This window comes from Mustela nigripes, chromosome 9 (genome assembly GCF_022355385.1).
Source record: "Mustela nigripes isolate SB6536 chromosome 9, MUSNIG.SB6536, whole genome shotgun sequence".
NCBI classification, from domain to species: domain Eukaryota; kingdom Metazoa; phylum Chordata; class Mammalia; order Carnivora; family Mustelidae; genus Mustela; species Mustela nigripes.
This window is the reverse complement of record NC_081565.1, coordinates 54,574,082-54,589,234: the sequence shown is the minus strand read 5'-3', so window position 1 is coordinate 54,589,234 and position 15,153 is coordinate 54,574,082. Positions and strand designations below refer to the sequence as shown.

Here is a 15,153-nt window from a genome sequence, read left to right as displayed (position 1 = left end):
CCCCCAACCCAGCTGTGTGTTCTCTCTCATTAAAAAAAAAAAAAAAGAAAAGAAAAAGATAATCTGTCCAGAGAGTTTCTAAGGAGTCAAAACAGAATTAGAAACGGCCTGTTGCTACCATTTCTGTACTGAAACTGTTATGAAAGCCATTCTCTCCTTCCTGACTCTCCTGTACTAGACCTCTTTCCCAGCGCACAGCAGCATGTGAGCCGCCATCCATTCTTCCCTCCTGCACACTTATATGAACTATGCCACCCATACTATATGAGATAATGGGAGAAAAAGTAACAGGTTCTTCTTTTTCAACCTGTTTGAGATATAGATGTATAAAAAATTTATCCACATGAATGCTTATACATGAGACATGTTTGAGCCAGGCACAGCTAAACGACAAATAAATGAGGACATTATCAGTAAGCATTCTATAGGCCAGAATACCGAAGGAATATTTCCAAATAAACAGACATGAGATTAAGCTAGATCTTCAGTCATACAGGACTTAGATAATCTAAAAGAAAGCAGAAGGGCATCCCAAGTTGTATAAGCACAGGTAAGGAGGGACGAATTCTTAAAATAAATGGCCGTGGGCGCTTGAAACATTCAGTCTGAATGAAGTTGAAGATTCTTATAAGAAACACACCGGTGTTTCGGAAAGGTAAATAGGCCCCAGGCGCAAGCTGAAACAAGGAATGGAAAATGGGACTTGGCGGTGTAAGACCAGAGTTTAAGTTCTAACTATCATTCTGAGCTAGGACTGTTGTAAGTGGGAAAATAAAATGATCTCACAGGTTGCTGAGAAGTAAACAACATAAAGCACGTGAGACTTTGCCATTAAGTTTTTTCAAATAATCATAATTTTTAAAAATACAAGGTAGTATAAATGACAAAAAGTTGCAGATGAGGTATAAATGTTAGCAGGCTGGTTAATTCTCCCTTCCTCACCTTCTTGAGTTTTGTCTGCACAGTCGACTAATAATGGATTCAGCGCAGACAAGTTTATCTAGTATGCGGAGTTTTTTAACCTGTCATTTTTAGCAAGGGCTTGTCCAAGGATGTTTTTAAGCACACATTCTGTGCAGCATTCAGAAACTCATGGTTTCCGACTTCATAACGACTTGAATAGTGCAAAGCATAGGCTGTCGTTATGCCAACTACTTACAAGCGACTCATTTAATCTTTACAGTTAGGTCAAAGGTAATATTATCATCTCCAGTTTACTGGTGAGAAAACTGAGGCAAAGGAAGATCACATAATATGTCAGGTATGTACTTGATGAAGCAAGGACTGAACCCGGATTCTGGAGCCAAGGCTCGTAAACACCGTGCTGCCCTGCCTCACAGCTGGGCGGGCAGTGGCCCGCGGACCCCTTCTCTTCTGGTGGCCTGCGATAAATATAGCCCGGCTCCGTGTCAACCGCTAGCTCACCTTCCTCTTCTTCCTGTGCCCTTTGCTGCTCTCTCTGCGAATATTCTCCCGCGTGTGTCCACCACCTGCCCCTGCCTGCATTCCAACAGGAGCCTGCAGCACCTCAAAGCATTTGCAGGTTTCTGTTCAGCAAACCACCTCTTCGACGTGGTCGACTCTTCGAAGTGGTCATTTGAGCCTCATGTTCAGATCTTTTCACTGATGCTTATCAGTGAAGCTTTCAGAAATGTGAACTTTCAGTTTTATGAAGGGCAAAGACTATAATTTGTTTCTTTCTTCTTTATATTTCCTCCAGAGCAGGCCCTTAGTAAATGTATCAAAGGAGAGGGGCATCTGGGCGGCTCAGCCAGTTAAGCCTCTGCCTTGAGCTCAGGTCATGATCCCTTAGTCCCAGGACTGAGTCGGGCACTGGCCTCTCTGCTCAGTGGGGAGCCTGCTTCTGTTTTGTCCTTCACCCCATTCTCATGCTCTCTCTCTCACTCTCACAAATGGATAAATAAAATCTTAAAAAAAAAAAAAAAAGGAGAGACACTGCTAAATGTCATACCTTGGGATAATCACAAAGGCAGGAAAAGCTTAATCTCTGCTCAAGTATCAATTAATACAGTAATTCTCAAACGTTTGTGAGCATGGAATCACTCAGAAGGCTTATAAAAACGCAAACTGTGGGTCCACCCCCAGAATTTCTCAGTCAGTAGGTATGGATGGACCAAATGTCTGCAATTCTAGCAAGATCCCAGGTGATGCTGATGCCGCTGGTCCAGAGACCACACTTCTGAGAACCAGAGAATCAGATTACTGGTGTAAAAATTCAACTCAAAGCACATTTACCTTGGGAAGCTCCAGATGTTGCACGTTTTTAAGTGAACAGAGGTCCACAGCTGCATCGGAAGTAGCACCACTTGGCTCAGGCTGACAGAGGGAAGGAAACGGCAAAACAGGCAACTGAGGTGACGCATTCTTGTTTGCTTAATAAGGGTCACTTGCATCAAAATTATTTCACGCGTTATAATTAATCATCATTAATACTTCATATTTATGAACATTATATTCTCTTCAAAAGACTAATAAGGTATGATTACACAAAAATTACTTTCGAGCACAAAGACACAAAGCGGTTCTCCAGAGGGCCTGGATTTATTCTCTAGTGAATTGCGGCCCGGCTACCCAGCAGTGGGACTCACTAGCACACAGGACTCAAGCAGAGGCACCATCCACTGTTCTTCCCTGTTAGTCATCAAGGGAATTTAGGAGCTATTAAATGTTTTACTTGAAAATTATTAAAACATTCTATTTTCTTAAAGGCTGTATCTGTGGTACAATTTATATGAAAATAAATTTTTCTCCTTTATAATCTTGAAAAATCACCTGACTCAGTTCACTGTTATGAATGATTTCTCAGTTCACCGGAACAAGTGATGTTCATCATGTAGAGACAACCCAGTGCCCACACGCTCCTTCTGGGGGAGCGTTTCCTCTCGCACTGTAATCATGGCTCCTCTGTCAGCTTTTCATTCTCTTTGCCTCCTTTTATTCATCCGTAACAAGTATCTCGGGTTTTTGCACATCAGAAGTCCCACCAAAAAAAAACCTCTAAATTCTATGTTACCCTCTAGCCACTGCCTTTTCTTTTCTAATTTTTTTAATCCATCATTTGCTTTCTCAAAAACACTAGTGATCAGCTAATTGCCAAGTCCAATGGACTCTATTCATCTCCTTACTTGACCTCTCCTCAGCATTCAAGATTGTAGAATATATCCTTCTTCTTGAAATGTGTCCTCCTCAGCTCTACGCAATGCGCTTGCCTGGTCCTTTCTCGTTACCTCTGGCCACTCTTTGTTAGGCTTCCTCCTTGTTTTATTAAAGAATTCTTACCTTAGCCCCCTTCTTCTAAGTATTCTCTGTACAGAAGAGCTCCTATGGCCACCAGATAACTGTGCACCTATGGGAATTCATCTCTAAACTCTAGACCAAAAGTTCCAATGTACATCTATCTCTACCAGGCTTTTCAACAGGCACTTCACCCGAAAACTGCCTCAAATAGAACATTTTCTATTTTTACAAATATGTTTTTAAATTTTTTTCTATTTTGGTAAAAGTCAGCCATCCACCAAGTCACCACGTTAGCCATCCGGAAGCCGTGTACATCTTGTCTGTTGCATTCACCAGCCTAATCCCAGCCCAAAAAGAAGTACCTGGTATAAGGCAGACAGTCTGTAAACACTTGTTGGATAGATACACCACTGGCTGTTCCTCACTGTACACTTAGTTAGGGATGAGATAATGCTAAGTTGGATCCTAAACTACTGAAACTTCTGACTTAATCATTTTCTTCCTTCCTTCTTCTCTCTCTCTCTCCTTCCTTCCTTCCCTTCCTTTCTCTTTCTTTCCCTCTTTTCTTTATTTTCTTTTCTTCCTTTATTTTCTTTCTTTTTTTCTCTTTCTTCCTCCCTCCCTCCCTCTCTCTCTTTCTTTCTTTCTTTCCTTGCATTAGTTCAGGCCTTCGTTATCTTTCTCCTGAACTATTCCTCTAATTTTCTTATTCCCTTTACCTTAACTTCTCTTCCTTGAAACCTGATTCTTTCTCTGCACCATTTCCAGAGAAGTACTTAAAAATACAATTCTTACTCTTTTGAGTTCCCTAAGGCATCAAAGATGAAGTCCGCATCACAGTTCTCATGATGACCCTATCCCAGTGACCTTTTCCTCACCAGCTCCCCAACGCCCATCTCACCCTCCCCACTATTCAATGCTGCCCTGCAATTCTCATTCCCTGAATCTGCCAGAGCCTGCATGCCATTTCTTAGTCTAGGCCCCCTGCCTGGAATGTTTTTGTCCCCCCTCCCCATGTCTTCTACTTCCAACACATACTTCACATGTCACCTCACCTAGAGAGTCATTGTCATGATCTCTGCAGAACGAGACTTGACAACTTTTTCTACCTTCATTATTCCCTATGTAGACCCTTCATGGAAGTGCTGTGTTTATTTACATGAGTGTTTCTAGTACTGGGCCCCTTCAGGGCCAAGACCACGAGTCATTTAACATTCCTGTAAGGGATCAATACTTGTTTGCTGAATTAATACATAGCATATCAACAAAATCTTCCCAGAGAAACAAACACAAGATACATACCTCCTTATTCTGAGACTGCTCTGAGGTAGAAGGCAAAGGTTCTACTGTATTTCCAGGACATACAGCCATCTGACTCACTGCATCTTTATTTCTAAAAGAAAAAGCACTGACCTATCACAACATAATGATTCATAGTATTTTTATTCTTCTCCTTGAAGACTCATCAGGATTATTAGAGAAAATTCTGCAAGCCTAAAGACCTGGGACTAAAATACTCAGACATTTAGAAATGTTTCATTTTCATTTAAAAGAACTCTGAATCGAAAGACTAAAAAAAGGTATTTAGTAATCTAGAAAAAAGAAAATGCTTACCTGATAAAAATTATTTTTACTTTAGAAGGAGCACATTTAATGATTGAAGAAGCATTCTGATGACTTCTTCCATATAAAATTTGACCATTGATCTGTGAGAAACAAATAGCATTAACTGAGCCTGAAATTTGGAATTAGTTAACCCTTTATTACCCTATCTAGCTAATAGAAAGGTCATTTTTTCTCCTTCTTTTGAAATATTACATGTATTTTCCTTCCCAGAACAGGAACCTGACTTTGATGGTGAAAAGACAAGCCCATGTTTAAAGCCAACATTAAAATGACACGCAGGTGGTCTGATCTCCACAGACGACAGCGGTACCACCTGGACTGACTATAGAAAAATAGAAAGTAAAATTACTGACAGGCTTCCAGCATGTTCTGCACAAAGCAAAGCATCTCCTAGAGGCACTAATGACCTGCATAGATCATCCTGGGAAGCCCCCTATGGTTGTAGGTCTTAGTTAATCTCAAAACTCAGACTGTGGGACTAGGCCACAGGGAGGAGCACCACAGGCAGATTCGGGATTTGGGAAGCAGAAAGTACCTACTGGAAACTGCCAGTTATCTAGTCATTCAGCCACTGCTGACTGAACCTTCCCAGGCAATAAAGAAACAAGAGTGCAAGGAAGAGTATTAAGGCAATATATAGGCATGAGGATCCCAGCTTCCGGAAGGCAAGGACAAACGAAACAGGCAAATGCAATTCTAAACACTAGAAAGTATGATCCAGAAATTTATTCTGTTTGGGCAGCTGAGTTACTGTTTTCGTTACTTAGCCTTAACCTTGACCCCACTGCACGCCACACGCATCACATCTACCATTAGGAATTCAACTTCCAGAATGTCCAGTGGCTCAATCTCATTACTGAGGAGTGATTGGTCATTTGGCTTTTCAAAAGCTCCTAATAAAAATGCAGCACACAAGAAAATGTTTTTGAAGTGTGATCTTTATTACTATCTTGGGGCAAAAATTGTTTCTGTTGCTACCCACTCGCAACCTTTTAATGGAAGTTAATGGGAACACGGACTCTACTTAGCAGAGATTTGGTTTACAGCCAAATTTGCTGCAGTGCCTCTATTTTATTAGGCAAGCAGTTGTTTTCTCCGTCACCATATGAGGCCCCGGTGGATTTTCTGGGAACTGAGGATTCCAGTGTACTAGTTCAGCAAGAGTAAACTCTGCATCCTCTGTAAGAACATACCTCCAGAAGCTCATCTGCAGTCTGCAGTCGACCGTCTTTGCCAGCTGCTCCATTTGGGTCGATCCCCACCACAAAGACACTCATCCTGGATCGGTCTTTGTTCCCAGCCAGACTGAGACCCAAACCACTACGACCTTTCTCTAGTTCAATCATGTGTAGCTCTCCTGCTAGGGTTCCGTAACGCTCTCTGATATTTTCTACACACAACAACAAAATTAAGAGGTATGAAGTTAATTTACAGCTGATGTTTTACTATGGAAGGTTATTTAGCTTCAAAAGGGCATTACTTGGACCAAAATGTAAATCCTTGGCAGCTAAGAAAAGCTAAATAAGCTGGCCATCTAGGTGTTAAGACTGGTTTCCCGGAGTATCCAAACTCTGAGGAATTTCTCTGCATCCAGCGGGCAGAGTGTGGAGGAGCTGATCTGACTGATCAGTTCGCCGGGGCGATTCACATTAACAAACTCTCAAAAGACTCTGATTAAAACAGAATGCCACTTTATTGTTTGCAGAGGAGAACAGAGCATTCAGAGGATTTATCTTCACTGACCAGTGCAAGCTTTGCGCTCACAGCAAAACTGGCGTGCATGTCCCGTCGTGTGGGGCAGCTGCTTGGTACACAGATCCAGAACATAGGGAATGCATGTTTTCATTGCACAGAGCTATCAGACCAGGACAAATCGATGTACCTGTCTCAGCTTCAGGATACACGCCCTAATTAGGTAAAACCATTCATCTCTCCCATCCCACATGTTCAAGAGGTAGAATTTATTCTTGAATCTGAGAGGCCAAGGCTACATGGAGGTGCCCTAGGCCACAGGAGCCAGCACTGATTTTCAGCCCTGTAAGTGTGTCATCCTGAAGGCCCAGCCTAGCTGGGCCCAGTCAACCACAACACATGACACCATAAGAAATTGCTCCCTTATGGCATTAGATTTTGGGTGGCTTGTGATATGATATTCTGTCTCATGTTTTCCTCAGAGTATATTCTGGTCACCTTAATAGATTAGCAATATATTCTTATTTTATTGAAAATAGAAAACCACAAACTTCACAAATCATCTCTTAGAAAATGTTACTAGGCAGCTGATGTCTTGCATTTCATATTGATTCTTAACTGCATCAACTTTATAAACTTTCATTTCCTGGTTCCTTCTAGAATCTAGCAGCACAATTTTTCACACCCTGTACACTTCCTAAAAGCATACACCATAGCTTTCTTAAAGTATTTATACTTTCAAAAGAAACTTCTTACAGCACTGATACATTGGTAACTTTTCACTAAATTTTTAACATTTCCTTGTAAAAAGGCTTATTTTATTAGAAAAAAGAGACACCCCAATGATCCTAATAACAGCTGCCCTTGAATGCTTCCTGTGCGTCAGACATTTCATATTTAATGTTACCAACCTCGGGTAAGGACCACATTTTCAGAAGAAGGGTGGCCAAGAGGCAAAGACTTTGAGGCAGTTATACAACTAGCTGAATGCCTCAATGCCGTCTCCACAATGATTCTGTGTTACCAACTTAGTATAGAAAATGCCAGAGTTCAAGGCAAGATACCAACAGCAACCAGATTTTATAATGAGGACTCTGAGGTCTGGGAGTGGCAAGAACTTGTTTGAGATCCTCAGGGGCAGATCCTGTAGCAGCTTCTGAGAGTGCCCTGCCCTCTTTAATGTTCACACAAAGGGCAGAGTGGGCTTTAGAAGGGAGAGTCACTTAAAGGAAAGGAAGGACATTATTTCATGCCTTGGGAATGCGTGCTGTATTCAGGCAAAACAAACAGTATTTTTTTCCAAACAAAATTGCAGCACATATAAATAAAGCTGAAACATGCTTATCCATCCAGGACATAAGCTTCAAGAAACCCAGAGCTATTTCAATGTCTCTTATAACTCAATGCATCACAAAAGACAACTTACTCCAGCTGTAACCAAACTCATCCTCTTTGTCCACGTCTTCGGAGAGTTTGCCGGCAGATGACTGTGTATTATCACTGCTCATTTCTGCAAATGCTGAAGAAAGGGGCGGAGGCACACTGCACAAAGGAGCCTTTTCTGGCTCAGATTCGGACTGACTGGGTGCCTGTGGAAACAAGAAGAATGCAGTGCGTATGCGTAGTCCAAGGAAGAAAATCTTCAGTAAAAGAAATAAAATTACAATTGACAAAAACTGGCTTTAAAATATCTGACACATAAAAAAAACAAATAAAATAAAATATTTGACACATAAATAACAGAAAAAAATATATATATAATGGTAGACAGGACTCAGGTAAAGTCTAAATACACTAAACAAAATATATGTTTAGAGGTTAATTTGTTAAACTGTTATTTGGTATTTGGGGCCAATGAACTCTTCAATTTGAAGGCTTAAGTAACTTTAGAAAAAATTGTACAAACGCTCCCTTTTGGGAAAAAACTCTCCCTTTTGGGAAAAAAATATCTCCCATTCAAAGTCTTCATAAATATTCAGGGGTCTGGGTAAGATTTTGTGGGCCTAGAGAAGTCTTCCAAGAAATAAGAACAAAACTAACAAATAAGTTAATCAAGCAATTAAAGTCCAGACGTCACTCATCAGACTATATATATATATATATATATACAAATAATTCTTCACTGCTACCTGAATCCGCTCTCCAAATGACTCTCTTAACAAAGCCATGAGAATGAGCATTTTACATGCAAGTTCATCTACCACGGGAGCCAGTTAGTGAGCACAGAACACCCAGACTCAGATCGGAGGGGCTGGCTTTAAGTGACACCACCATCCTTCCCTTGCCAGGGTGACTTGAAAGGTAAATGAGAAAACAGGAGAGACCACTGCACACAAACCCAAAGTGTGGCACACTTGCTGTCACTGAGGGCTATGGGCCCTATTTCAAAAAGGGATTTCATATCAAGTTCTTCTATTACAGATTGTCGAATAGAATATTAGAGTTCTAAAGGCCAGTAAGTCATTGAGTTCATTTTATTCATTTTGCACGTGAAAAACTTGAGGCCATGAGAAGATTTTGTTCAAAATCACACTGGTACTAGATTTCTTTTGCCTTAATTCTTAATCCAATGCGCTTTCCATTACACCATGCTCTCTCCTCCAATTTCCATAGTAAGACGGTACCAAATTCAACAGAGATAGCCAACTTAAGTTCTAACCATGGTAGGAAGCTATCCTTGAAGCCTTGATCCTACATTTTTCCTATCCTTCTTTATTTTACCTTTCATTCATATAAAATACCTCTGATATACCTCATTTTGTTTTATAAGTGTGGATGTGGAAAAAGACTACAATTTAAAAAAACCTCCAGGGGTGCCTGGGTCTCTGCATTCAGCTCAGGTCATGATGGGACTGAGCCCCACATGGGCTCCCTGCTGAGTGGGGAGCCTGCTTCTCACCCTCCCTCTCTCGCTTCCCTCTGCTCTCGCCAATAAACAAATAAAATCTTTTTAAAACTTAAAAATAAACAAACTTCCTATAGAACACATCAAATGGCAACCATGAACAAATATTTAGGAATTACTAATTAGTGTCAAGAATCAGAATACCACAAAATATACCTAATACTAAAATGATATAACACTGAATGTGATCTTTCTTTATTGATTCAGAAACCACTTCAGGATTCTAGGCTGCCCCAAAATGAATATAATAAACATCAAGTACTGTTTTCTAGTAAAGGAGAGCTGAATGGCAGAGACTTACAGGCAACAGATTTTCAAGTTACAGAATCTACTGTGTTAAAATGTTTGGTTTATACACAACTGGCCACACAGACAAAAAGTACCAGTGCAAACGAAACCCTGTCATCTTCCTAAGTGCTGTCCCATAAAACTCCAGGTCAACAAAGTACAAATGAAATGACCAAAAAACAAGAAACCTCATTAGATCCAATCCAGGTTTATTTAACATATGAAGGTTGGGGCAGAGGGAAATATATAATTTACAGTTTTTCTGGTTAAAATAAAAAAAAAACTTAGCTATAGTAACAGATTAGCAAGTATAAATTAAGCCCATTTGATTTTTTAAAAAGGGAACAAAAACTGATTTAAACTTCCCATAATTTTAATAAATTTATGGATGCAAATGAAATAGATCTCACTTCGTAACTTTCCTGAGCTTCCATTTACCTTAAAAAAACAAAACAAACAAACAAACAAAAAAACAAAACACATTATCTGCCAGTCTAAAAAGTCACTCAAGACTTTACTTAGGCACAACATTTTCATTCTGTGAATAAACTAAAATGGCATCCTAACATTACTGATAAATTATAAAGCAAATACAAGCTTGTATTTACAAAAACGGGTAATTAGATATAACCCTTCATTCTCAATGAGATCGGTGTAATTAGATTATTGTTGACACTTCTTAATCAAAAACCAATGTACTATATGTTGGCTAATTGAAAATAAAAAATAAAGAACTGTCACATAAAAAAAGGCTTATTAATAAAAATACAACTCTTTAAGATCATTTAGCCTTCATCGGGGGGAAAAAAAAAGGTAAAGTGTGCTTGAAATCACTCCATGCCATGTACGCACACAAGTATAACACACACACAGCACGCAGTAACACACCTACTTATTCACAAAAATTTCACACTGAGACAAACCTTAAATGGTGTGGGAGCAAAAGGGTTAGTTGGGGAACAACGGAAGGTAACTCTACTTGAATTCTGTAATTCCTACAGTAACAGAAAACATACTCCTTCAGGTACAGCATCTTTGGTTATCCATACTATAGCAACATGAAAAGCCAATGAAAAGTCATAAAATGTTTCCTGAAATTGTTGAAAGCTTCCTTCCTTATCATGATCAAATTATAATGAACAAGTTCTTGTAAGTTTTTGTTTTAGTTTTGGGTTTGGAATTCCAATAGAGTATGAGAATATCCACGTCTAGGCTTAGGAGCATTGAAACAGTTACATGCTTCCTGATTCAGGCACTTGCACGGACACATTTTATGAACATTCAACACACTCCCGCATATACCCAGTTATCTATGGAGTGACTAACACACACAAGGGCTTTTAGGACCACCTTGTATAAGTCTGAGAAGGACTTAAACGAATACAAGGCTTTCAATAAATTTTGTGTGAAAGTAGTTCATACATTTGGCAATTAGCAAAAATTTAAATATCAGAAAATTAAATTCACAACAAAACAGAGGAAAGGCATTGGACTCACGATTCTCCCCTACTGTTCAAGAGGGCCATCTAATTTCAGCTATAAAAATGAATATGCTCTGGCAAAAAAAAAATGTGCTTAAGAAAGGATTTGCATGCCCACTCCAAACACACGGTTTGGTTTTGTTTTGTTCCCTGCCCAAATTTAGTAAACAGTGAACTAGGACAAAGGCATAGTAACAAAGAATGAAACGTTTGCAAAAGGCAATGGCAAGACAATGGCATTATCCAACCTTGTCAGCGTTGAACTGTAGAGAATCAGCAAATGGGTTAGTGCTGCTGAAGTTGTACTTAGGGTAAAGGTTGTGCGGCAAGGAAGACAAAGGGGATTTCTAAAAGGAAACATAAGAGGCGCTGAGCGCAAAAGAAATGTACTTAACACAACTCAGTTTTAAGAACAAAGTACTGATTGAAATCACGGTGTAAAACTAGATCCTGTCAGATCTAGTCACTGATTAATAACAACGTCATATTCAACAGTCAAGAACTAAAGGTTTACCTCTAGTGTCCTGAATCTATACCCAAATCTCAAACTGGCCACCAAGGAAATGAATTCATGAAACTGATACTAAATTTCTTTTATTTTCACTATAACAGAGAGATGCACATAAATTTTGCCCACTTTATATATTTATCTATGTCCCATGCATATCAGTGAGCAGCTATCAAAATTAAAACCACAACTGTTTTTTTGTTTACATTTAAAATTATGCACTTTTTTTTGTAAAATAAAAGGATGGTCTGTTTCAGAATGCAAATTAAACATTTGTTTGCTAATTCACTGGTAACCCTCATGACTTTTTTTATCTTGTTTCCCAGGAAGGAAAATTTTCATACTTAAACTAGAGATTAAGATGGGTTCAGATCAATAGTAGTTTCTCATTTTAAAAAAATGAAATCAACAACTTTAAAGAAATGAACCACTGTTCAGTGATGTTCTCTATTTCTAAGTACTTTTTGTGGAGGTAGAAACACTGATTCTTTAAAAAATTTTCCTATAAAAGTTCCCATGATAGAGGAAATGTATGAGGCTTTGAATATATTTGAAGTCCTGCATTAGAGGGCTTCTCATAGATTTTTGTGGCTTGCTTGATATATGCCCTGAGCTAGGACTATTGGATTTGAATATACATATTAAAGGCAGGATGACTGCCAGATAGAATTTAGCATTTTCATAGTTTAAAAAAAAAAGGAAAAAAAAAGGAAAAGTAATTTCCTCAACACAATAAATTCTTCTCCTTCTTTTCATACCCGCTATCTTTTCCTTTTATTGACTATATCTTTCAGGGGAAATTGCAGACATTTAAAATTCATTTTGGCTCCAATTAAATGTTTGTGTTACTTCTGTCTATAAAAAAGTCCTACTGGCAAGCATCAAGAGTAGGGAGAGGTTGTCATGTGACACCACCCTGTCTGGGAGAACACTCTGGAAAGACTCTATATCCTCAGTACGCCTGCACTAAAGCTTATGCCACATTACCCTTTCAATCTGCTCTTCTTGCAATGTTTTTCCTACAGAGGGAAGACGGGAAAAAGAAATGGGCACAATGACATTTCTGCTCATCTCAACTTTCTCTCTGCTTTTCAGTTTAAATGTCAACTCCTGCTTTACAAAAGAAAAGATCACAAATGCCAAGGAACACGACCATTTATTAAGGTGGAAAAAAATGACTAGGCAGAGATTAAAAATATATTCTACACAAAATAACTCAATGCTATGGAAGTTGGAAATTATTTCCAAACCTCATACATAGAATTTTTAGGCTTTATATTTTCTTTATAATTCTGTAGAACAATTAAATAAATAGAATGATAATGGCAAGAAATGGAATATTTAGAGAGAGCTCTAGCTTTTTGTTTTGCTTTATAATTTGTTTCAATTTCCAGCTCTTACAGGATTAGAATTTGGCCCTGATAGCAAAGTATAAAAGTACAGCATGAGCATGGCAAATGAAGTGGTAGATCTATTACTATGAAAAGATTTAGAGAAACAGGCCGTATTTCTTATTAAAAAATCAACGATGAAACTCTGTTTATAGTTCTAAGGGCTGATAGGAATGGAAATGTTATTAACTAAGAAGAAACACAGGGAAGACAAAAACATTCTCTGGCCCATATTAATAGGGCCTACCCTTTGGGGAGACAATGTAGTCCAACCGATGGAACAGTCAGTAATAAATCAGGAAGTATAGAATTTATTATTAAATATTCCATTATTATTCTCTGTTCTCTGAAGTTCTGATTCTTGAACAGTCTACGTGTCAAAGAGACTGTCTTTTCAGCTTATGACTAAGATTTTTTTGAAGTTTAATTCATGTACAAATAAACATTTTCCATTAAGAGATTCTTATGTATTTGTGGTTTTTTTTTCTTTAGATTACTAGAGGCATGATTATTTCATAAGGAAGTAAATCACTGAAAATCAAGTAGATCTCATGTTAAATGCAAAATTAATTCTGATTTCTCAAAGCTGAATGCATATTCAGGGGAGGAAAAAATACCTTTCCTCTATTCATCTAAGGTTTCCAGCTGGAAATAAAAAGCTGTAATAAAAAAAAGATTCCAGCTGTAATAAAAAAAAGATTAACAAGAGAAAAGTATATATAAGTATTGATTTATGTTAACTTTTATGTGACACAGGGCCTTCATAAGATAGCGAAGACCAGAAGAAATGGTTAAACAGGAATGTTTTAACACTAGGTTTACTTGAGGGTGGAAAGTGAGCGAAATTTGATAGGACAAGGGTATGAGCTAAGTGGGGAAACAGGGGAAAACTTAGCAAGGTGTGTATATTCAGATCCTTCCCAGGGCCCCTGCATTTCTGGAGGTAAGGATGTTCTTTTCTCCAGGTACAGGAAGAGCATCTCTCACATGAGGGTTTTTATGACCTGCATCAGGGGAACAGGCCAGGGTGCCCTTTGTTGGGGCAGTATGCCCTGAGTCCTGGCACATTTCACTTGACTAAACATGTCACTCTAGGCAAGATTTCTCCTGGAATAATTGCTATAAAATCAAGTGTCATTATACCTCAGAGAGTAAAATAGGAATATTTTCCAGGTGTGTGAGAAAAATACCTTCTCAGCTCATTAGAAAATATGACTGGCATTGAAAGAAATGTTTGTAGTTTAAGTTTTTAAAAGTACAATGAAGAATCCTATTCAGCAGTCTATAGTATTGTCCTACGTGATATAAAAGTTGGAAATAAAGAATAAAACCCACCCACACAAAAAATAGTTTTAAACTTAAACAGCCATTCACCAATGCCATCGTGCTGTATTTAGGTTTGACACAACAAACAGAAACAAATGTGGAAAGATTTGTAGTTATTTAAACAAACTGAATACCATTTGAAGAGAATGCAGCATGATGCCACCCAACATTTGGCAGATTTTCTCATCTGAATGGATAATTATTACCTAACAACTGAATGATTAAAACAGCAGATGTGAAGATAACTGCTTACATAAGAACTACTGAATTCATCTTTTACAGTAAACCCAGACCAGAGCTACACCTGTCTTTGTTGTTGTTGTTGTTGTTGTTAATTTTATTTTATTTTTCTAGTGTTCCAAGATTCATTGTTTATGACCCACACCCAGTGCTCTATGAAATATGTGTCCTCCTTAATACACCTGTCTTGACAACAAAAGGAAAGACTAACAGGATAAATTTGGTCACTCTAAATTACATTGCCCAAAATACTGAGAAGTTACTTTTACTGATCTCGTCTACAGAAATGTTTGCTACTGTCTTTCCATCATCTGAGCACTGATTTCTTATATTCTTAATTTTAAGATAAAAAATTATAAATTTTAAAGTTTTAGATGGTTCTTTTAATTTCCCTCACATATGTTAACATTTTCCTTTTAAAGACAACCAAACCTCAAA

The 15,153-nt window shown here is 38.3% G+C and overlaps 1 protein-coding gene across 8 annotated transcripts in view; it reads right to left on the bottom strand.

The window, feature by feature from the left end:
* The window catches only part of MPDZ (multiple PDZ domain crumbs cell polarity complex component), a 154,323-nt gene that overhangs the window by 21,411 nt on the left and 117,759 nt on the right, over positions 1 to 15,153 (bottom strand). For 6 of the 8 annotated variants that reach the window (XM_059411623.1, XM_059411629.1, XM_059411626.1 and 3 more), the window contains 6 exons: positions 11,499 to 11,597; positions 8,003 to 8,165; positions 6,078 to 6,274; positions 4,873 to 4,964; positions 4,561 to 4,651; positions 2,257 to 2,337 (listed from right to left, as the gene is read on the bottom strand). In XM_059411623.1, the coding sequence (XP_059267606.1) occupies positions 2,257 to 2,337; positions 4,561 to 4,651; positions 4,873 to 4,964; positions 6,078 to 6,274; positions 8,003 to 8,165; positions 11,499 to 11,597 (723 nt within the window). The remainder of the gene's footprint in view (positions 1 to 2,256; positions 2,338 to 4,560; positions 4,652 to 4,872; positions 4,965 to 6,077; positions 6,275 to 8,002; positions 8,166 to 11,498; positions 11,598 to 15,153) is intronic. The other 2 variants (XM_059411628.1, XM_059411630.1) reach the window with 1 other exon arrangement.